Source organism: Podarcis tiliguerta, assembly GCF_965153285.1.
Source record: "Podarcis tiliguerta genome assembly, chromosome: 16".
NCBI lineage: Eukaryota > Metazoa > Chordata > Lepidosauria > Squamata > Lacertidae > Podarcis > Podarcis tiliguerta.
The window spans coordinates 42,645,505-42,668,738 of NC_139549.1; the positions used below are offsets into that span (position 1 = coordinate 42,645,505).

General features: G+C 49.3%; 1 protein-coding gene across 8 annotated transcripts in view; it reads right to left on the bottom strand.

Moving 5' to 3' along the window:
* Positions 1-23,234, bottom strand: part of MYO18B (myosin XVIIIB) — a 256,252-nt gene that overhangs the window by 179,087 nt on the left and 53,931 nt on the right. For all 8 annotated transcript variants that reach the window (XR_014506212.1, XR_014506213.1, XR_014506214.1 and 5 more), the window contains 2 exons: positions 5,556-5,729; positions 1,635-1,725 (listed from right to left, as the gene is read on the bottom strand). Coding sequence is in view for 5 of the 8 variants with exons in the window: in XM_083418972.1 (XP_083275098.1) it covers positions 1,635-1,725; positions 5,556-5,729 (265 nt within the window). In the remaining 3 variants the exon portion in view is untranslated. The remainder of the gene's footprint in view (positions 1-1,634; positions 1,726-5,555; positions 5,730-23,234) is intronic.

A 23,234-nucleotide genomic window follows, 5' to 3' on the forward strand; every position in this document is an offset into this window, starting at 1 on the left:
AAGCCTGGTCCCAATGAAGCTTTAAGCAGCATTTTCTGCAGCTGTGAAGTCACAAGGAAAAGCCACCCCCAGCCCAGCAACAACAGCAGCAGTTTGACAGCACATCTAGTAATTACTACAACCACCACCTTGTTGGGACAGAAGAGGCAACCAAGGCCTCTCCCTCCTGACCTTTGGATCTAGTCTAATGAAGCCTTTTTATTAGGAAGCAAGCCTCTCCGTGTCCCCCCGCCTGCCCCATATGAAGCTTGTTATTTGACTCCCTCAAGTGGGCGCATTAATCTCAACATGCTGGTAACCTTCGTGTCAATCCTGCAAAGTCACATCCATTATTAATAAGTAAACAAGTGTTGCTCTCAGCACACCACAGTTTTCACTCCACATGCTCTCTTTTTTAAAATAAAAAAGACCAACAACAAAACAAACAAATGCATCTTTACACCTATGCAGATAACAACAGGGTGTCCCACTTAATGGAAGCAAGGACACAGCAGGAACTAACCCAACTGCTGAATGGGAAAGAGGCTGAACCTGTGTGGAAATGAGCACTAATTGGGAAAGGTCCATCCCAGGAAGCCTGACTCCAAGGCCCACCAACCAAGAGGCCCAACATGCTGGCAATTTCAGGTGCTTCAAGGGGCCAATGAGCTCTGTAGTTGCACCTTGAAGATGGAACTTGCTTCCAAAATTAGATTGCGGGCCTGTCGGGTGCTTGAGAGCTCCCCACATTCTCCTTGGGATTTCTGTGCAAGAAGAATCTAGATTGCAAAGAGGAGAACTGAGGACAAAGTGATGTCAGCATTAGTGGAGCTAAAAGTCAGTTAAGGAATGTGGCAGGTCTGAACTCCCCACCCCTGGCAGCTACTTGATGGCTGAGGCACACACATGATCTTCTTATTTATTTAAAAAACATTTAAATACCACCATTCATTAACATTGACAACAACTGTACAGAAAACCATATTTAAAAGCTATTGTGGAACTATGTTCTCATGCAGGAGGAGGAGAATCTCGAAGGCAAATGAAACTTCACATATAAAAAGGCACCGCTCTTCCCTGATGTCTCCCTAGTTCTCTATGTTCAACATCCAAGAAAACCAGACTAAGATGCTACATATTCTCTCCAACATGTTTGGACAGCAAAAGCGACAGATGATTTAAAGACACTCACCCTGATGGAGGATCACATAGGAACCCAGGAAGTTGCCTTAGACAGAGTCAGACCATTGGTCCCCCTTGCTCAGTGTTGTCTACTCTGACTGGCAGTGGATCCCAGAGTATCAGACAGGGGACTTCCCCAGTCCTCCCTGGAGATGCTGTCAGAGATGGAACCTGGGACCTTCTGAATGCCAGGTGGGTGTTCTGCCCCAGAGCTATGGCCCTTTCACATCTTTCTTCCGCTGCAAGCATCCTTCACAAATGGCATTCCCTCCATACCAAACACCCGCCTCTCATTTATTCTCCAACTTTCAACTGAAGTCTTTTTAAAAATGTAGGTGCCATGGGCAGTGGAAAACCCAGAAAGATGCAACAACCCCTCAGCTCTTCCTATAGCTCATCACATCTTTGTGATCTAGCCAAGGAAAGGCCTACTTTTCCAAAAGTGAGTTTGCAGCATTCAAAGGCAAACATACCTGTTGATGAGCGACACAATAGCTGCAAATAGCTCCTCATAGAGCCCCACAGCCATCCCTTCCACGCACTCCACACCTGTCATCTTGGGACCTGAAGGAGAGAGACACAGATTGCTTAATTTCCCTGACAGTGCCTTTGGGCATGGCTGCTCAGCAGTCCTCCCTACATGCTGTTAGTTCAGAGCTTTGCGATCAAACCAGAAGCAATTTCCAACCAGGGCAACTGCTGTGTCTGTCTGTTGCAGGAAAAAAACAGCAAAAGGTTTGTTGCACCTGAAGAAAACTAACCATTTGTTATGGCATAAGCCAGTCTTCACCAACCTGGTGCCCTCCAAATGTTTGAGTGACAGCTCCTGTGGACCCCAGCCAGCAGGGCTGTCTGATGTTGCGACTGATGGCAGCTGTCATCCAAAATGTCTGGAGGGCATGAATCATAGAACTGTAGCGTTGGAAGGGACTAGTCCAACTCCTCCCTGTAATGCAGGAGGCCACTCCATCAGATGCATGACGTATTCTAACAAGGAGAGGGGCACACAGTCTCCAATACAACCTGCACCCAAACCACCAGCATCACGTTGGAACTTTTCAACAGGGAATCAGCATGGGACACAAACTATCAAAATTAAAAATCCAAATCATGACGGACAGGTAGAGGCTTGAGGGGAATAGCTCCCCAGCTTGTTTTAAAGCCATGTAAGTCCATATCCATCTTGTGGCACTGAGTTCCTGTAGTGGAAACACGGAAGATGGATGAGGAGGCTTGGTGGCCTTGCACAATTAACCCTTCATTTAAGGCCACTTTAAGTCCTTGCAGGAGCACTTCTACCCTTGAAGAGGGCCCAGTTGGGGCTTGATTACCCAGATCATGGGACTGGGAGGATGTAGACATGATACTAATCAGTATAGGTGGAGGCGGTTGAGGCATTAAGCCTTGCCTATCTGGGCTGGGTATAAATAACAGGGCTTGAACCTAAATGCAGTGTGCCTGGATGTGGGTCAAGATTGCTGCATTGCAAACCAGACAGAAGAGCCACTCTGCTGTTGTTTCTTAGGCCTAAGGAGGGATTTGGGTTAGTGGCCTGGTACTATGTGTTGGTTGCTTGGGTAAATGTTTGTTGGAGACTGATTATTTGTGTGTGTTAAATGAGAAGGGGGTTCATTGACTGTGTCTGTTTGGGGAGGTTTTGCACTGTTGTATGTGGGTATAGAAGCCTATTTTGTTCAATTAAGTTCAGTCTTCTTCCACTAAGTTGTTTGTTTATCAAAGATCCATTAAGAACAAAAACTTGTTTGCATTTGGAAAAAACAGTTTCAAACATTATCTGTGTGCAGAATGACTTTCCTCCATTCCAAATCCATTTAATTTGGTGACTACCTCCTTCCCCATTCTAGTATAATGGGAGAGGGATAAAAATTGCTCACTCTATAAATACATATATTCCATTTTCCATCCTGTGCATAATTTTATAAACCTCTGTCATGTCCTTTTGCAGTTGTCCCTTTTCCAAACTGATCTGAATGTTAGATGCACTGAGAGATCTTAAATGTTGCCAACAGCTGCAGGGTTCAGCATCAGGAGCGGCTCTGTCGCTCCTGTTCCTCTTGGGAGGGCAGATCTTTTCCTGGTGCAAAAAACCTGAATTGGGGTAGGGGACTTTGAAATATTGATTGGAGGAGAGTTTAAGGAAGGAAGAAGGGGAAGCAGGTGCCTCTTTGAGGGTTTTACATGCTTGGAACCTGAGCCCGTTGCTAAGGAAACCAACTACAGCTGGCATCTTTTCTAAATTGTTTTCAGGTCCATTCCTTGGCAAATTTCAGCCACGAATAAACACTGGTTGTTACTTAGTGCACAAAAGCAGGTAGCAGTGGGGGGGCGGGAGGCAGTAGATGAAAAGAGTTACAGAAAAGCAGGGGGGGGGCGTTGTCAAGGCAAAAAACAGCAAGAAAGCTGGCCGCAAACAGCTTGTTGCCTGTCCCAGATCTCAGTAGGCAGCTAATATCTTGGTTACGCCTTCCTTCTCCAACCCGCTTTTCCTGCTTTCAAATACCTGGCAGATTTATAATTCAAAGAGCTGTTTGGAAAGCCAGCTGCGCTTAGCTACCTTTTTTTTAAAGGGCTGAAAATCAAAAGGGTTTTATGTTTAAATAACCAATCTCATTGTTTTGTGTTCAAGTGCAAAAAAATAATGTTACCTCTGATTGCCCCTGTTGTAGTCAAAAATTTGAAGGCAATTTGCCTCTGACAAGGTGGCTTTGCATGCTGTGGCCCACAGAGTGCTAGTTAGTAGGGAGGGGGGAGTGGTCCTTGGATACGGGGTTGTGAGCACTTCCTCTCCTCCTGCATCACTGCCTGAAAATGTGTCCACACTTACCTAATCATTGCATGAGTGCCACAATTAAGAGAGGCAGAACAATAAGGTGTGTGACAGAGAGGCAGAGAGAGAAGTGATACGCAGAAAGAACCCAGACCTCAGTGAAAGAGCACTTGGCTTTGCATACAGAAGGTCTCAGGTGCAACTTTCAGGTAAGAAATGTGCTTGGTCAGGAGAGGCCTAAGCTCAGGCATAGGACAGCTACTGTCAACCAGGGCTTTTTTTTTGGCCAGAACTTAATTCCGGCACCTCTCCGGTGGGTGTCATTGCCATTATAAGAGAACAAGGGCGACATTCATGTTGAGTTCTGGCACCTCTTTTTTGGAAAAAAACAGCACTGCTGTCAACCAAAGCAGACTGCATTGGATTTGGTGAGCCATCATTCTCCATAGGAACACAGGAAGCTGCCTGTACTGAGCCAGATCATTGGCTCACCAGGCACAGAGGTATTTCCCAATCCTATCTGGTGAAGCTGGCAGGGATTGACCCTAGCACCTTTCATGTCCCTGAGCCATAGCCCTTCCTTAGACTTCAGTGTGGGGAATCTGCTCATGGTTCAGGGCTTGGAATCTCTAAGGAGGACCTTTTTGGCAGTAGAGCTGAGAATGGCCTCTGTGAGCCTCAGCTGCCTCTTTCTGTTTACTACACTGACAATACTGAGGTCGGGTGAGCAGGGCAGCTTCACAGGTCCCTGTTACAAGGTGAATTCCATGCTATGCAAAGGGATTAAGGGCAAAACTGCTTTTACTATAATGCTGTTATACAAATCTATGGTGTGAACACACTTGAAATATTGTGTGCAACTCTGGCTGCCTCACCTCAAAAAGAACATTGCAAAGTTGAAAAAGGTTCAGAAAAGGGCAAGCAAAATGATAAACTCTCTTATAAAGAAAGGGTACACCAAGTGGGTATTTTTATTCTAAAGAAAAGGAGAACAAGAGGGTACAGGTCAGAGGTTAATAATGTTATGCATGGTGCGGTGAAAGAGAAGCTTTTCTCTCTCATAAAACTAAAACTCAGGGAGTATCAAACAATGTCTTGTGCAGAAAGAGTGGAGAGAAAAAGTTTTTCTTGTTCTCTCTGAATAGCAGAACCCAAAGGGGTCATCCAGTGAAGCTAAATGGTAGGAGATTCAGAACAGAAATACTTCTTTACAGAGCACATAGCTAACCCTTGGGATTCACTGCCACAAGATACAGTGATGCCACCAACTTGGGTAGCTTTGAAAGTGGTTTAGACAAGTTCATGGAAAATATGTTTACCATCAACACCTAGCCACGGAGACAGCGCGTTACTTCCAGTATGGGAATCATGAGCAGGGAGAATGCTGCTACTGCACTCATGTCCTGCTTGTGGACTGGCCACTGTGAAAACAGGATGCTGCACTAGATGGGCCGAGGGTAGGGGGGGAATCTATCCGTACCTGTTTGAGTTGTTCCCAAGATGGATTCAAACATGCATATTCAACCCAAGGTTGATGGAGGGAGGAGAATTGTCAAAACGGAGCCTCTCTTTCCCCTGCTAACTTTGCATGAGGAAAGGCCCTTACCATCCGACCAGCCTTGGTCCTGGCTGAGCTGTCCTCCGGCTCCAGACGTGACCTGCTCAATAATCCTCTGGAGGTGGTGCTTGAAGACGGCTGTTGTGAGCTCCTCAAAATCGCAGCCAAGGACTTCCGCTGCCTTGTTGGCCCACTCAAACTGCATGAACTGCTTCCTGCCAACTGAACAGAAAGGAGAGGAAGGGGCTTATGCTCAGGAAGCCTTTGTTTTCCATGACGACTCCTTCTGGCTCACTTTTAATGCTTAAATTTGTGAATTCTGTGATTTGTGAATGACAAATTATTTATCTGTAATTTACAATGTGATATTGATATAATTCACATATGATAGCCATCTTCAAATATCTCAAGGGTGTCACATGGAAGAAGAGAACAAGCTTGTTTTCCACTCCTCCTGAGGGTAGGACTCAAAACAATGGCTTCAGGTTTCAAGAAAGGAGATTCCGACTAAACATCAGGAAGAACTTTCTGACAGTGAGAGTTGTTCATGATGTTGGATGATGGCCATCTGCCATGGATGCTTTAGCTGAGATTCCTGCATTGCTGGATGACCCTCAGGGTCCCTTCCAACTCTACAATTCTATTATTCTATTTATTTCATATCATTTATATATACACCACCCAATTGTAAGAAGAAAAAATGTCAGAGTGGTTTGCAAAAAGAATAAAACAGCAAAATCAATAACAGTTAAGAACAGCTACTGAAAACATTCAAATCATATTTAAGATCAAATATAAACCATAAGGGACGCAGGTGGTGCTGTGGGTAAAAGCTTCAGTGCCTAGGGCTTGCCGATCGAAAGGTCGGCGGTTCGCATCCCCGCGGCGGGGTGTGCTCCCGCTGTTCGGTCCCAGCGCCTGCCAACCTAGCAGTTCGAAAGCACTCTCGGGTGCAAGTAGATAAATAGGGACCGCTTACTAGCGGGAAGGTAAACGGCGTTTCCGTGTGCGGCTCTGGCTCACCAGAGCAGCGATGTCACGCTGGCCACGTGACCCGGAAGTGTCTTCGGACAGCGCTGGCCCCCGGCCTCTTTGAGTGAGATGGGCGCACAACCCTAAAGTCTGTCAAGACTGGCCCGTACGGGCAGGGGTACCTTTACCTTTACTTTTTATAAACCAACAACAGATTAGAAACACATGTCAGCATTCTACATATCCATGTAAGCTTGTTGAAACAAAACTGCTTTTAGCAGGTGCTGAAGAGCACAGTGAAGATGCCTGCCTGATGTCAAGAGGCAGGGAGTTCCCTAGGGTGGGTGCTGCCACATCAAGAAATCGATTACTCACAGCGGTACAGTGGTACCTCAGTTTACGAACTTAATCCATTCTGGAAGTCCGTTCTTAAACTGAAACCATTCTTGAACCAAGGGACGCTTTCCCTAATGAGGCCTTCCGCCGCCCGGGCCCCTTCCACTGTTCAGATTCCGTTCTTAGACCTAGGTAAAGTTCGCAAACTGAGACACTACTTCTGGTTTTGCGGAGTTTCTAAACCAAATAGTTCGTAAACAGGGCTGTTCTTAAACAGAGGTACCACTGTACATGTTTTAAGTGTCCCCTGTAACAAGGCCAGTTCTGCACATGGGCCTCTGTGGCTAAGGGGATCAAGTTTGTAGTGTTGATGTATCCTGGGTAGGCTGTGTTTCCGTTAAGAGTGGCCAAAGAAATAGAGCACGGTAGCCAGAGGAAAAGAAAACCAAAGCAAGTTCATGAGGCAGACTTTTTTTAAAGGGAGGGGGAGAGAAGAAAACGAATCAGGTCTGAAAATGAATGGCTGTTCACGTACAAAGTGCTGGCGGTAATTAGCTGCAATTTGATGGCAGCCATTCATAAACGAGACAGAGAGCAGAATTAAACTGATGGTAGCAATTAGATTTCATTTCACCTCTGAGCGCTGCCTTCGATTTTGCCCTGCAGGAGTCATATTTCCATGTGCTGAAATGCAGCACAGCATTTGCTGGTGGCTTTGAAAGGGCACCTACAAAATAAGAGCCCACTCCCCTGCCTCCAGCTCTGCCCACTGCTCTCCCCTTTGGAAAGACTCTTTGTGGGACTGCCCAGGAGGCCTCCTGCAAGGAGCAGCCAATCCTGGAAAGAATGGGGCTACAGCCACCCAGCCACACCCCCACAAAACCAACTGGGTGAATATATTTCCAAGGAAATCGTTTATCCCCTGGGATAATCACTTCAACTTCATGTTTCCCAAAAAGGATCAATAGAGAGTCAAATTGCAGAATGAGCCAGTCTGCAAAGCTTCAGACTGATATGTTGCAGAACCCACAAGCTGGCAGGAAACCAGGTCCTACATATGCAACTTGGAAGCTGGATAGAAAGGCAATGGAGCAAGGAGCAAGGTCTCTCACTGGGTTAAGTCTTATCACATGATGAAAAAAAGACAAGAAGGGAAAGAGCCACCCACATGCTGACCCGACAAACTGTCTGAAATGGTCAATCCCCTTTTCTCAGGACTAGCAATCTCTAGCTAAACAAGGCAAAACAAAAACCTCAAACCCTACAATTCCAAACCACAATTTCCTTTCATTCTTTTTTTGGAGGGGGAGAACCATGATAGTTTAAGTATGTCCTCCTTTATGCATAAAAACATAAGTCTTTCATCTGTGGAAGGATTTGCATCACAGTCCTGGATTTGCATGAACTCAGGGCAGGGGAGCTAAAAAGAAGGCAATTTTTACAACAGCAGACTTTTGAACAATGCAGGGAAAGAGAGAGAGGAACTGTAAACATATGGGGGACTTGAAGGAGCTGTGGGGATTGTTGATGTGTGTGCAGCATCTACTCTTGGGTTTTCTTCTTTTAATAGACTTGCAACAGAGTTTTGTTTTAATTGAGTATTTTTATTATTTACAACAAATTACACTGGTCAAATACAAATATAAAATAACATACGTAATCCTTTCCTCTTCCAGCCATCCAGCCAGAGACCTAATGCTGACTCATGTTCATTTACATACTGACACTTGACACTCTGACCCTTATTGATCACATGCCCTTTATAAAGGCTCCTGTTGCTGGGTAGATTTTTCTATTGCCTAGCAACCTGTTTAAGACCAAGTTCTTTCTATTCTTTCTAGAATATTCCAACAGGGATATGGGGTATTAAAGGAGGCACGCGGAGATGGGGGCAGGGGTGAAACCATGCTTCATTTCACCTGGGTCAAAACCCCAGTTTGGCGCCCCCTCCACAAACATTTGCATACACACAGGTTGGGAGCCTCAATGGTGTTCCTCTGGGGCAAAAAAGAAAACAAAAAACCAGCTAGCCCCCCCCTAGCTATGGATGGGGGCATTGGGTGTAGTGCAAATTGGGGGTTGGCAAGCAGGGTGGGGAGTTTGGCAGGGGTGCAGGGTAGGTGGGGCTGGCAAACAATGCAAGCAGGAGCAGCAGGCTCCTTGACTCCAACAGTCCTTACTGGAACACGTTCAAACCACTGGGCTCTTAATGGCAGCTACTGTCCTAGTAGGCTGGAACGTGGAGCTAGACGGGTGGTGTTGCTCCAGCAATGAAGCCAGTCAGACCAGGGAGCTTATAGAGGAGCTGAATACCAGAGCTTATACCAGGCCCTGATCCACGCAGAGGCTTCCATGCACTTCCATGTTAAAGCTTCTGCCTAGGTCCCCATCTCCACCTGCATGCACACAGAACTGGCCTCCTATTTGGTTGCATAAACAGGGATTTAGCCTTCAACCCAAGGATCTTGCGCCTAGAGGGGCACATTCCTCATGTTGACTTCTTGCCACTTTTTTTCTTCATTAGGGCGGTTATTTACCCATTCTCCTCCCCCCGCCGCAAAAAAAGAGGACACAGAATTGCAAACAATTTTCATGTGCTAATTTATATGTATAGACCAAAGAGAAAGTCAGCTCAGCTCACATTTCAAGGCAACCAAAATTTACACCTATCCAAACTTTGTGATGCAGTTCTCCAGCCAACCAACATTTACAACAACAAAAATGCAAATATTAGGAAAAAAATGTGTATAAAAATGAATATATTTGTGAAAGTAATACACAAATGTGCCTTGTGTTTGGGGAAATTGCTTGCAAAACTGTATAGTATTAGTCAAAACTGCATACAAAAATGTGTTTATTGGGAAACATTAATGTGAACATTCTGATGAATTTTTCGAAAAGAATTTTCCAAAAAGAAAATCACAAATTGCTGTGGAAATGTGGAGGACTGAAGTTAAGTTTGGAAAAATGAGAAACTGAAAGAACCAAAAGTAGCACATCTTTCCATCACTAGTAAAGATGCAGATTTTAAAAATCCATGATCATTGAAATAGAAATGCAAAACATCTCAGCATGGTCAAGGAGCCTGTGCCCAGGGGACCAGGGTGCCTGCTCAGGCTGCCTTCTAAGTGCCAGCCATGGATGCTCAACCACAAGCCACTGCCACCACTCAACTCTCCCTTCTTAGGGTCCTTTAAACTGGCCAGTGACAGGTCAGTTGTTCACACATCATTGTGAACTCTTTGATCAACTGTTATGGAGCAGAAAGGGGGGGGGTCATGTTTGTAATCCATTCCCATTCCCATAAAGCCTGTGGAGGGTTCAAGGTGATGACCTCGAGGGCACTCTGCCTTGCAGAGACCCTCCAACCCCTCCATTGTGTCGCACCAAGCACCACACAAAACTCAAGACCCGAAATAAAATTGCCCCTTTTCTCCCTGCGCTCCTAGACTATATAAACTAAGACCCTATTGTTCTCTAATCATCGGTACATAAAATGTGCCTTTCAATACATGCTCCGCTCTGCATGTTTCCCCCCTCCTTTGCCCATATGTTAATCCTGTATAACCCACCCCTTTCCTGATGTAATCATGATGTAGCAATGATGTAGTGATGATGCTTTTGAACTGTATCTGGGGTAATGGTGGGAAGCTTTAAAAGTTCTTGACACCCCATCAATCTTACCTTGAACCTGTTGTGCAATAAACGTGGATCTTCTCTAAATTGCTCCGGTCTCTGGCTGCGCTCCTTTTGTTCCGAAGGGACCCGCAGACTCAGTCTGATGAGCTAGGTGGCAGAGCAGCCTCGCACCTAGATTTTCCGTAACAGTTTGGCGCCCAATGTGGGGCTGCGGTTCTCCCATGTTGCTGACCGGGAGCCCCGAAGTCTTCAGCCGGCACAGGGCCGTTTTGCCTGGGAAGATCCCTCTTACTGGAAGATCCCTGGCCATCTTCAGGGCGGTAATCGACCAGCCTCAAGGGGTTCAGCCGGGGAGCAAAGTGAGATCCAGCCGGCTTATTCAACGATCCTGGGATCACAGCTGAAGGCACGTGAGTATAAGTTAAAATCCAGTGCACTGGTGGGAAGGGGGGTGGTAATCTCCTGGCAACTTAATTCTCTGCCCTCTTATCTGTCGTTCTTTCTTACCTTCCTCTTGGTCCGGTTAGTGAGAGAGACAGAGGACCACTGCTTGACCGAAAACGGGGGTTCTGAGCTCTATCTCTTTGTCTTAAACACTCCAGCCAGCCACACCAATCGAGAGCCCGGAAGTAGGACCGGCTTAAACACCCACCTCACCGCAACAGGCATCTCATTGAAAGCAAGGGGTTGAAGCTCTTTTTCCGATCTTCCAGCCAGCCGCCCAGGGGGCTGGAAGGGACTATCTTTCTATCCTTACCGCAGCTGCACCAGTTATGCCACATAACACATGTATCGTGCGTGAGCCCGCTTCTGAAAGCAAGGGGGGTATTCCGGTTCAAAAACTCTATCCAGGGGTCACCTGAGCTGGCACCACACTGCATAACATCCCTTTTCCTCAAGTTTGTGACGATAGGTAGGAGGTTGCCAGGAGGGATAGCCTGGGAGGAACTGGGCAGGATTTGGCAGACTGAGGAAACAGGATTTGGCAGAGTGAGGAGTAAGAAAAAGGAAAGGACGAGTGCCGAGGGTCTGGGGAGGAAACCAGATAGCTAGGGCTCAAAAAAAAGCAACAACCCACTAAATTGTTAGGCAATGGAAGATAGAAGAATCAGAGAACCCCCTGTATAGGTTACCCGAAATCCTTACCAACCCCCTTTTCTTTCTCCCCTCTTTATCCCAGACATGCGTGAACTAAGAAAATGGGTACCTAGGCTTCCAAAAATGAGCGGGCTTCCTCTGGGAGGAAGACTTCATGGAAGCCATCCCAGTCCCAGAGGGACCCTGTCTCCTCTCCTTGAATTTGTCTTAACCTACTGGAGTCAATACCAGGCCATAAAGTATTGTCCAGACAGAAGTTGGAGGACCTCTGCAGAGAATCCTGGTCCGCCGGTACAGCCTCCGTGAAACCTGAGTTGCGCTGGCCGCCGGGGGGTTCTTTTAACGAAGACCGTTTAAACAATCTAAGAAAGCACTTGATGGAAGAGAAGCCCCGTCAGCTAGAATACCTAACCGCCTTCAAGGCTGTTAGGGGATTACTTTGGGCTCCTCATGGAGCCCCCTCTTTGCAGCTGCCCCTGCTAAAGCCCAGAAAACAGCCCTTGCTCCCCCTACGAGGGACACGCCACAGATGATTCTATCGAACGAGCCCTGATTCCCTTCTATTACCCAGGGGTAACACCATCTGCCCCAAATAATGACTCAGATACCGACGTGGAATCAAGGGGAGGAGGAGCGGGGGGGCGGCACTAGCCAAATACTCACTCGCCAGCAAGCCAAGGCGAAAAAGGGCGCCGCGCCAGAGAACCTCATTCAATTAGAAGAACCAATAGAGCCACTGGGAACCTCTAGCCAAGCAGCGGTTCAGATGCCTTTAAGGGCTCTACCGATCCCACCTCTAGAGCCCAATGGACACACACACCCCCGGACGGTATACATGCACCAACCCTTTTATACTGCAGACCTAGTCACATGGTCGAACCAAATGCCCTCCTTGAGAGATGACCCAGACAAGTGCCACCATCAAGTTAGTGCCATCTTCTCAACCCACAAACCCACCTGGCCAGACGTTCATGTACTTCTAAACACCCTCTTTAATGAAGCTGAGAAAGCAGACATTCCAACCAAAGTGGGAGAGGCGCTAGAACTCCAATACTATCAGGCAAACCTGCAGGGGCAGAAGCACTCACAACCCAAGTTTTACGGAATGAGCCAACTTGGGACTACAACACCACTGACGGGATCTGGTGTTTAAATTTGTTCAAAAAGGCCATATTAGGCGGAATAAAAGCTGCTGGTCAGCGCATTGTCAATTGGACCAAAGTCCAATCTGTCCTACAAGGACCAAAGGAACATCCCTCGGACTATTATACCAGGCTTGTATCCGCTATTAAAACATGGGGAGGAATAGACCCGGAGAACTCCCAGCATGAAGTCATTGTAAAGGGCTTCTTCAAAGATCAAGCCAACCCAGATATTAGAAAAGCTCTCAACCTCCAAATTGGCTATGAAGGGAAAAGTATAAGCGAGATTCTGTCGATAGCCAAGTCTGTCTATAACACCCAGGATGAGAGAAAGTGGAAAGAATCTAGGCAAGAGAGCGAACATGTGCTGGCCCTGAGCATGGAACCCAACCCCTACCAGGGTAGGGGCACCGGGAGAGGAAGAGAGTCCCAGGGAGGAGGACCCCCTAGCGCACTCAGACCATGGGGCCCCACTACGGAGGATGCTATAATTGCCAAGAAGAAGGGCACATAAAAAAGTTCTGCCCATACCTCAACACAGGAGCCTATGGAGGACAGGAATTCAGGTCTCCTTATGAGAGAAATAACAGCTATGCCCCTTTCCCAACCCGTCCTAATACAACCCAGGGATATGGGGGCCAACCTACTGCATTCTATGGTCCGCAAGCACCTCCACTCCCACCATCCCAGAACCACCGGCCCGAACAGAACTTGAGATTTCAAATGGCCACCTTAAATCCACCCAACTCCCATCAGACCAACGCTACTGCTCCACCCATGCACCCACCAGAATACCCACCTCCTCCTCACGACATAATGATGTGAGATGGAGAGCCTTATTGACAATTAAGAGGGGATCCCGACCAAACCCAAGCCATCTGCCCCGTCCTTGCGCTATCACCGGAAGACCCGATTTGCATCCCTATGAACGTTTACTAGATACGGGAGCCACATATTCAACTTTAGCAAATAGCCACCTGGAACCTGGATCAGAGACTAGAAAGGTCATGGGGCTGGACGGGATGCCCCACACTTGTCCGCTCTTCCACCCAGCTATTTTTTTTTTTATATATAATATTTTATTTTCCACATTCAATAAACAAAAAAAAAGAACAAATCGACAAACACATCAAAAGGAAAAAAGCAAAGGAAAAACAATACATACATTATACAAAAACATAAAGAAAAATAAAAACGGTAAGAATAAAAGAGTTAAAAACAAATATTGTATCATTATATTCTTCAGCATTAACTTAGGTCTGCGACTTCCCCATGCCTTCCCACTCTGTATTCTAGGTCTTATATTCTGGTAGTAAACTCTTTCCCTCTGGCGTATCTTTGGTTCAGATTAATATTATTATCTTATTTATCCTTACATTTCCCTATGTCATATTAAATATACTTTCTTTAACATTGTCATTTTTATAATAACATTCTTTTACATTCAATCTGATAACCTCAAACGTTCGTAATTTTATAATGCTTCTGTAAATAGTCTTTAAATTTCCTCCAGTCTTCCTTCACCATCTCTTCTCCCTGGTCTCTGATTCTGCCGGTCATTTCTGCAAGTTCCATATAGTCGATGAGCTTCATTTGCCATTCTTCCAGCGTGGGTAGATCTTGCGTCTTCCAATATTGCGCGATGAGTATTCTTGCTGCTGTTGTAGCGTACATAAAAAAAGTTCTATCCTTCACTTGAACCTGTTGGTTTACCATACCCAGGAGAACGCTCTTCCACCCAGCTAAGGTCATTCCCCTGCTGGTGGAACACACCTTACTCTTAACTAGCAGCCCAGTAAACCTTCTTGGCAGAGACTTACTTTGCAAATTAAATGCCACAATAAAGTGTTCGGGAGATGGCATATATCTATACATGCCTGAAGAGTCCGTCCCCACCTTCCAAGGAATAGTGCAAGATGCTAAATTGGAACGCCAATTTCAGGACCTCCCTCCTGATCTAGAGAATGAAATGCCCCCTTGGCTATGGGGTACTGAGTCCACTTCAGTAGGACTTCTAAAATTGGCTACCCTAGTTAAGATTACTTACAGAACAGACCTTCCTTTCCCTTGCACTAAACAATACCCTTTACCAAAGAAAGCCATAGAAGAATTGACGCCTATTGTCAGGGGTTCAGGAGCAGAGGCACAGGAGAGGGAGGAAATGGAGAGCGAAGGGGAGGAGTCCAAAGGAAATGTCAGCGATGACAGCAATCCGAGGTCTCTGAGTCTGTCCAGTGAATCAGAGGATTCACAAAAAGGGGCTCCCATGGTCAGGGCAAGGGGAGTACCCAGGGGGGCACTTCAGGGAGAAGGGGCCAGAGGGGACTCAGAGAGCAGCAGCTGGAAATCTGGACCAGCGTCCACACCAGAGGGAAGTAGGGGGGAGGAGTCACAGGCATCGGGATCAGGCGGCGCGCTACCAGCGGGAGAACACGAGGCAGGAGTGACCACGCCTCCGTCAGGGAGCGAGGAAACGGTTAAGAGGAAGGTTAGACGCGCGCGCGCGCCAAGTTCAAATGTACAGGAAGGCGGCACAGTTGGCAGCCCGGGTAGGGAGCCAAGTCCTAAAGCCCGCCGAAGAGAGCGGGAGGAGTCAGGAGGGTCAACGTCTGCGTCAGAGGAGTCCAGGAGGGAGGAGACCCCGGGGGGCAGCAGGACCCAGAGGAGAAAGGAGAGAAGGGAGAGGTGGAGTAAGATTAGAGTCTTAAACTGGTGTACAGGGGGCGGAGATTCAGACGGAGCTTCGCCGGTCTAGACTCTAGACGTAGAGCTGGGGCGCTGAGGCTTGGAAATGGAAACTATTCTTCAATAAAGACTTTGATACTTTACTACCGGCTAGCGTTGGTCCTTTGTGAGCTGGGACCAGGAGCCAGCTCTGACAGTAAGCTCCGTCTCCTGAGTTTTGGCACCAAGAACCTCGCCACGTGAGTCGACGCAGCGAGGGCAGAGGAGGGGTGCTTCGAGAGCTCACACGAATCGGGCAAGATGACTCCAGAACAGCAACTGACAGAACTGCGAAATGCAGTAACTCAACTCAACGCGGAGGTACGGGCCTCCAAGAAAAGGGAAGAGGAAATGGATGCCGCCTGCAGAGATCTCCGAACCAGGTTGGAAACGCTCACTACACTGGGGCAAATGGGACCCAAGTCAGAGGGCATTGGCTTGGGGAGAAGGGGAGGCAGTCTGGTATCTCATTTCGACGGGAGTTTACAGCAGTACCCCAACTTCAGAGCCGACCTGCTGTTTGCGCTGGATCTGCTAGGAAAAGACTTTAGAGATGAGAGAGAGAAAGTGGGGTTTATCTTGTCCCATTTGCATGGGGAGGCCAAAACGTGGCTGAGGAATTTATGGAGAGATAATGATCCGGCGCTCCAAGATGCGAAGGCTTTCATTAAAGCAATGGATTCGTGTTTTTTATCAAAGATAGACATCGACATTGCCAGAAGAGACATACACGGGCTTAAACAAGGCAGAGCCAGTGTGAGGCAGTACCATGCACGCTTTTTTGGCTTAGTTCATGCACTGGGATGGGAGAAAGATTCTGCTCCAGTGAGAGACCTCTTTTGGGAAGGCTTGAATGCAGATGTAAAAGCTGAGATTGCAAGGGGAGAGAGGCCAAAGGACACTCAGCAAGTGGTCCAGAGGGCGCTGGAGATTGGGGTGCGCCTGGAGGAACGTCCTTGGAACAGAGAAGAAGGACGTTGGGGAAGGGCGCCAGCCAGAGCACCTCCCTTCTCTCCCAAAGATGCAACGCGTGCGCAATCCACACCCTCGCAGGGAGGGGGAGAAGAACCGATGGAGATCGGAGGTGCCAGGGCTCAGTCAGCTACCAGAGCCCTAACACCGGGAGCAGTCAAAACGAAGCCTCCTAGAGGGAACAGGAAGTGCTACATCTGCGAGAGTGCTCAGCACATGGCGAAAGAGTGTCCCCAGAGGCTCCACAAGCACACTGCAGCCTCGGCAACAGTCACAGAAGCAACTCAACAGAGAACACCGCAACAGGGAAACGACGGAGTCTGGCTGGAGGAAGAGGCACTGGGGTCCAGCCAGACAAGTCAATGAAGCAATCCCCAGCAATTTTGCAGCCCACAGACCCCCTCCCACCCAAACCAGTGGTGCAGCTTACAGCGTCTCTCCAACTGCCCAATGGACGCACTCTGGAAGTGCCGATCACCATTGACTCCGGCAGCAACGCCGACTTTATAGGACTGGATTTCATTCAGCAGCACAATATACCACTACTACCAGCCACGCTGCCCCTGAAGGTTGTCACGGTGGATGGCAGAGACTTGTTGGGGGGGCAGGTGGTGCAACAAACGCAGCCAATGGTGATGCGGATTGGAAATCACCGAGAAGTCATCAGCTTCAATGTCACCCACCTGTCGGACACGCCTGTAGTCTTGGGCATGAGTTGGCTGCACAGGCACAGCCCAGCATTGGCGTGGTACCAGCGCCAACTGACCTTCGGCTCCTCCTATTGCGTGGAACATTGCATCCTACCTAGCCCGGAAGAGGGAGGGGAAGACCCGCAGCTGCAATTAGGCACGCTGCAAGCAGTGCCACACAAGTACGCAGCGTTTTTGGAGGTTTTCTGCGAGAAGGAAGCGGACAAGCTGCCTCCCCACAGGCCCTATGACTGCAAGATTGACCTCCTGCCAGGGGCGACGCTGCCAACCGGGAAACTGTATTCAATGTCTGAAGACGAGCTGCAGGAACTCAGGGAGTTCATAGACCTCAACATGAAGCGCGGTTTCATCCGGGAGTCGAGGGCAGTGGGGGGCAGTCCTGTATTCTTTGTGAAGAAAAAGGACACGCCCCAAAAGAGGCTTGTAGTTGATTTCAGGCTCTTAAATTCCAAGACCAAGCCCACGGCCTTTCCCATGCCCAAAATAGATGACCTGCTCGCAACGGTGAGGAAAGGACGCGTTTTCACAAAGTTGGATCTGCTAGGGGCGTACAACCTGATTCGCATACGGGAGGGCGACGAGTGGAAGACTGCCATGTTCACGCCCCTGGGCACCTATGAATACAGAGTTATGCCCTTTGGTTTACAAAATGGCTCTCACTGTTTTCAAGCCTTCATGCATCACGTCCTGGCGGGTCTCCTCTACAAGAAATGCGTCTGCTTCTTGGACGACATCCTGATATTCTCAGAATCAGAGGAGACCCACGAGGGAGACGTCAAGGAGGTTCTGCAGAGACTGCAGGAGCATCGGCTGTACGCCAAGCTGGAAAAGTGTCAGTTCGACAGGAAGGAGGTGGATTTCCTGGGTTACAAGTTGTCGGACAAAGGGCTCGCCATGGACAGCGCCAAGGTTCGCGCAGTGTTGGACTGGAAGAGCCCGCGCAATCGGAAGGAGGTCCAGCGGTTTGTGGGTTTCGCCAACTTTTACCGCAAGTTCATCAAGGGGTTCGCGATGCAGACAGCGGCCATTACCGACACGCTCAGCTCCAAGAAGAAGAAGTTCATCTGGACGGAGCAAGCGGAGCAGTCCTTCCAGAACCTTAAGCGTCTCTTCTCGTCCGAAGAGCAGCTACTGCATGTGAATCCCAGCAGACCAATGAGGGTTGAAACGGACGCCTCAGACAGAGCCGTGGGCGCAGTACTGTTGCAGCAGGACCCGCATGGGGACTGGAGACCGTGTGCCTTCTACTCTAGGAAGCTCAGCAAGTCAGAGCAGAACTACACCATCTGGGACAGGGAGTTGCTGGCCATTCATGCAGCATTCAAGGCGTGGCGGCACTTCCTCATCGGAGCCAAACACACAGTGCAGGTTCGCACGGATCATAAGAACCTGGAGTACTGGCGTACGGCAAGGTTCCTGAACCAGCGGCACATCAGATGGGCGGAGTTCTTTGCGGATTTCGACTTCAGGATAGAGTACATCCCAGGCGACAACAACATCATGGCAGATGCACTGTCCAGAAAGCCGCAATACCTCGAAGAGGCGGCACCAGCAGCGGCCAAGCACATTTTCGCACCGAAAGCGTGGGCGTGCGCTTCAGCAACCGTGGACCTGGATGCGGTCCGTCGAGCGCTGCAGGAGGACCCCTTCGCACAAGCCAAAATGGAGGAGGTGCACAAAGGCACGGTGAAGGACGACGAGTTCCAAATACGTGATGGATTGCTCATCCGCAGAGGGGCACTCTATGTACCGGGAGACGACCTCCGCGCGAAAGTACTGCAGCAGTTGCACGACGCACCCACCGCCGGGCACTTTGGCAAAGAGAAGACGGCAGAATTAGTTGCCAGAGATTTTTGGTGGCCCAAGATGCGGGGGGAAGTCGCGGAGTACGTCTCGAGGTGCGACACCTGCCAAAGGGCCAAGTCAGTGCACAAACCTCCGGCGGGACTGCTCGAACCGCTGCAGACACCGAGCGAACCGTGGGAGAGGGTGGCCCTGGACTTTGTCACGGATTTACCCAGCTCGAGGGGTAAAACGGCAGTGCTAGTGGTGGTGGACATGTTCACCAAAATGGCCCACTTCATTCCGTGTGCGAAGGTGGCCACGGCGGAACAGACCGCCAGACTGTTCATAGACCACGTCTTCAGGGTGCACGGTCTGCCACGGTCGATCTTGTCCGACAGGGGGCGACAGTTCATCTCGAACTTCTGGCAGAAGCTGATGGGTTTCCTGAACGTCAAGATCAACCTAGCGTCGGCGAGACACCCGCAAAACAACGGACAAGCGGAGCGCGTCAACGCCATCATGCAGCAGTACCTGAGATGCTATGCAAATCAGCAGCCGGCAACATGGGTGGACTACCTGCCGCTCGCTGAGTTCGCCTACAACAACACGAAGCACGTGTCCACGGGGGTGACACCGTTCTTCGCCAACAACGGGAGGCATCCCAGAACCTTCCCGGGATTAGAGAGACTGGGGGAGGGGGAGCCACAGGCAGCGGAAGTCTTAGCGTCAGAATTGCAGGAAGTTCACGAACAGCTTAGGAGGCAGTTAGAACTTGCAAAGCACGCATACAAACTGCAGGCTGACAAGCACAGAAGGGTCGGGGAGGACATACAGGTGGGAGACTGGGTGTGGTTAGCGGCCCAAGCAGTGCCGACCAGATCATTAGCGAAGAAGAAACTCGGACATAAGCAGCTAGGACCTTACCAAGTTGAGGCACAGATCAATCCAGTGGCCTTCCGGTTGACACTTCCGGAGGGATCCAGAATGCACCCAGTGTTCCATAGGTCAGTGCTCACGCCCTACAAAGCACCTCACCGATTTCAGGCGCAGGGCACGGCACCAGACCAGTATAGGGAGACGCCCCCAAAGAGGGAGTCGCCAAGAGGGGAGCCCATCAACCAGGTCACAGAGATTTTAGACTCGAGATGGGGGAAGAGGGAGTAGAATATTTTCTCGCCAGCGAAGGTACCCCGGCCAGCGCCAACCGTTGGGTGCCGGACTATGCCCTGGACGAGCCTCTTCTCAAGGAGGAGTTTCATGCCTTGTTCCCACACAGGCCCATGCCAGCCGAGTATTTCGACGACTGGCTTTTCACACCCACGCTTTCAACCAGCACATTCCAGGGGTTCACCTCGGACGAAGAACCGGCAATAGAAACACGTTCCCCGGAGGGATCGCCCTCGGGGTTTGCCTCAGACCGCTCGTTTTGGTGGGACGATCGACCAGAGGAGCGGTGGAGCAGGAGGTGGCTGGGGGGTCCTTGGCAGGCAACGGACCCAGAGGTGACAGAGGGAGAGATGGACATGGACGTGCTGGGGGAGGACGTTGGGTTCGAGCACGGCGGCACAGAGATGGAAGCAGAGGAAATCGAGGTCGGCGAGAGCACGGAGGACGAGCCGGACTTATCCGGCTGGATGCACGCCACGGGGGACGAACTGTATCCACCATTCACCCCCACAACGACGGAGCACCCAGCACCCACACCTGAGGAAGGGGAGGGGGGAAGGGGGGGCTTCGAGGGGGGGATGGATGTCAGGGGTTCAGGAGCAGAGGCACAGGAGAGGGAGGAAATGGAGAGCGAAGGGGAGGAGTCCGAAGGAAATGTCAGCGATGACAGCGATCCGAGGTCTCTGAGTCTGTCCAGTGAATCAGAGGATTCACAAAAAGGGGCTCCCATGGTCAGGGCAAGGGGAGTACCCAGGGGGGCACTTCAGGAAGAAGGGGCCAGAGGGGACTCAGAGAGCAGCAGCTGGAAATCTGGACCAGCGTCCACACCAGAGGGAAGTAGGGGGGAGGAGTCACAGGCATCGGGATCAGGCGGCGCGCTACCAGCGGGAGAACATGAGGCAGGAGTGACCACGCCTCCGTCAGGGAGCGAGGAAACGGTTAAGAGGAAGGTTAAACGCGCGCGCGCGCCAAGTTCAAATGTACAGGAAGGCGGCACAGTTGGCAGCCCGGGTAGGGAGCCAAGTCCTAAAGCCCGCCGAAGAGAGCGGGAGGAGTCAGGAGGGTCAACGTCTGCGTCAGAGGAGTCCAGGAGGGAGGAGACCCCGTGGGGCAGCAGGACCCAGAGGAGAAAGGAGAGAAGGGAGAGGTGGAGTAAGATTAGAGTCTTAAACTGGTGTACAGGGGGCGGAGATTCAGACGGAGCTTCGCCGGTCTAGACTCTAGACGTAGAGCTGGGGCGCTGAGGCTTGGAAATGGAAACTATTCTTCAATAAAGACTTTGATACTTTACTACCGGCTAGCGTTGGTCCTTTGTGAGCTGGGACCAGGAGCCAGCTCTGACACCTATGATTGAGGATTTCCTTGAAAGGGGGATCCTGGTTCCTTGCGCGTCACCCTGTAACACCGCCGTACTCCCCATCAAAAAACCTTTGGGGGAAGGGGCCCCAGTTTGTTACCGTTTTGTTCAGGACCTGAGACTCGTCAACCAATTTGTGATACCACACCACCCAGTGGTGGGCAACCCAAATTCCCTTCTAAATGCAATCCTGGCAGGAACTACATGGTACAGCGCTGCAGATCTATGCTCTTCATTCTTCAGTATCCCTCTAGCCCCTGAGAGTCATTGAATCATAGAATAATAGAGTTGGAATAGACCACAAGTCCAACCCCCTGCCAAGCAGGAAAGGGACTCGATGGCCCTTGTGGTCTCTTCCAACTCTATGATTCTATGAGTCCAACCCCCTGCCAAGCAGGAAACACCATCAGAGCACTCCTGACGTATGGTTGTCAAGCCTCTGCTTAAAGACCTCCAAAGAAGGAGACTCCACCACACTCCTTGGCAGCAAATTCCGCTGTCGAACAGCTCTTACTGTCAGGAAGTTCTTCCTAATGTTTAGGTGGAATCTTCTTTCTTGTAGTTTGGATCCATTGCTCCATGTCCGCTTCTCTGGAGCAGCAGAAAACAACCTTTCCCCCTCCTCTATATGACATCCTTTTATATATTTGAACATGGCTATCATATCACCCCTTAACCTCCTCTTCTCCAGGCTAAACATGCCCAGCTCCCTTAGCCGTTCCTCATAAGGCATCGTTTCCAGGCCTTTGACCATTTTGGTTGCCCTCCTCTGGACACGTTCCAGTTTGTCAGTGTCCTTCTTGAACTGTGGTGCCCAGAACTGGACACAGTACTCCAGGTGAGGTCTGACCAGAGCAGAATACAGTGGCACTATTACTTCCCTTGATTTAGATGCTATACTCCTATTGATGTAGCCCAGAATTGCATTGGCTTTTTTAGCTGCCATGTCACACTGTTGGCTCATGTCAAGTTTGTGGTCAACCAAGACTCCTAGATCCTTTTCACATGTACCGCTCTCAAGCCAGGTGTCACCCATCTTGTATTTGTGCAATACTTTACATTTCTCCCTGTTAAAGTTCATCTTGTTTGTTTTGGCCCAGTTCTCTAATCTGTCAAGGTCGTTTTGAAGTGTGATCCTGTCCTCTGGGGTGTTAGCCACCCCTCCCAGTTTGGTGTCATCTGCAAATTTGATCAGGATGCCCTTGAGTCCATCATCCAAGTCGTTGATAAAGATGTTGAATAAGACCGGGCCCAAGACAGAACCCTGTGGCACCCCACTAGTCACTCTTCTCCAGGATGAAGAGGAACCATTGATGAGCAGCCTTTGGGTTCGGTCAGTCAGCCAGTTACAAATCCACTGAGTGGTAGCAGTCAGGACCGCATTTTACCAGCTTCTTTACAAGAATATAATGGGGCACCTTGTCAAATAACTTGCTGAAATCAAGGTAGGCTACATCCACTGCGTTCCCTTCATCTACCAGGCTTGTAATTCTGTCAAAAAACGAGATCAGGTTAGTCTGACATGACTTATTTTTCAGAAATCCATGCTGACTATTGGTGATCACAGCATTCCTTTCTAGGTGCTCACAGACTGTTTGCTTAATGATCTGCTCCAGAATCTTCCCTGGTATTGATGTCAGACTGACTGGGCGGTAATTATTTGGGTCCTCTCTTTTCCCCTTTTTGAAAATAGGGACAACATTTGCCCTCCTCCAGTCTGCTGGGACTTCGCCTGTTCTCCAGGAATTCTCAAAGATGACTGCCAGTGGTTCTGAGATCACATCTGCCAGTTCTTTTAATACTCTTGGATGCAGTTCATCTGGCC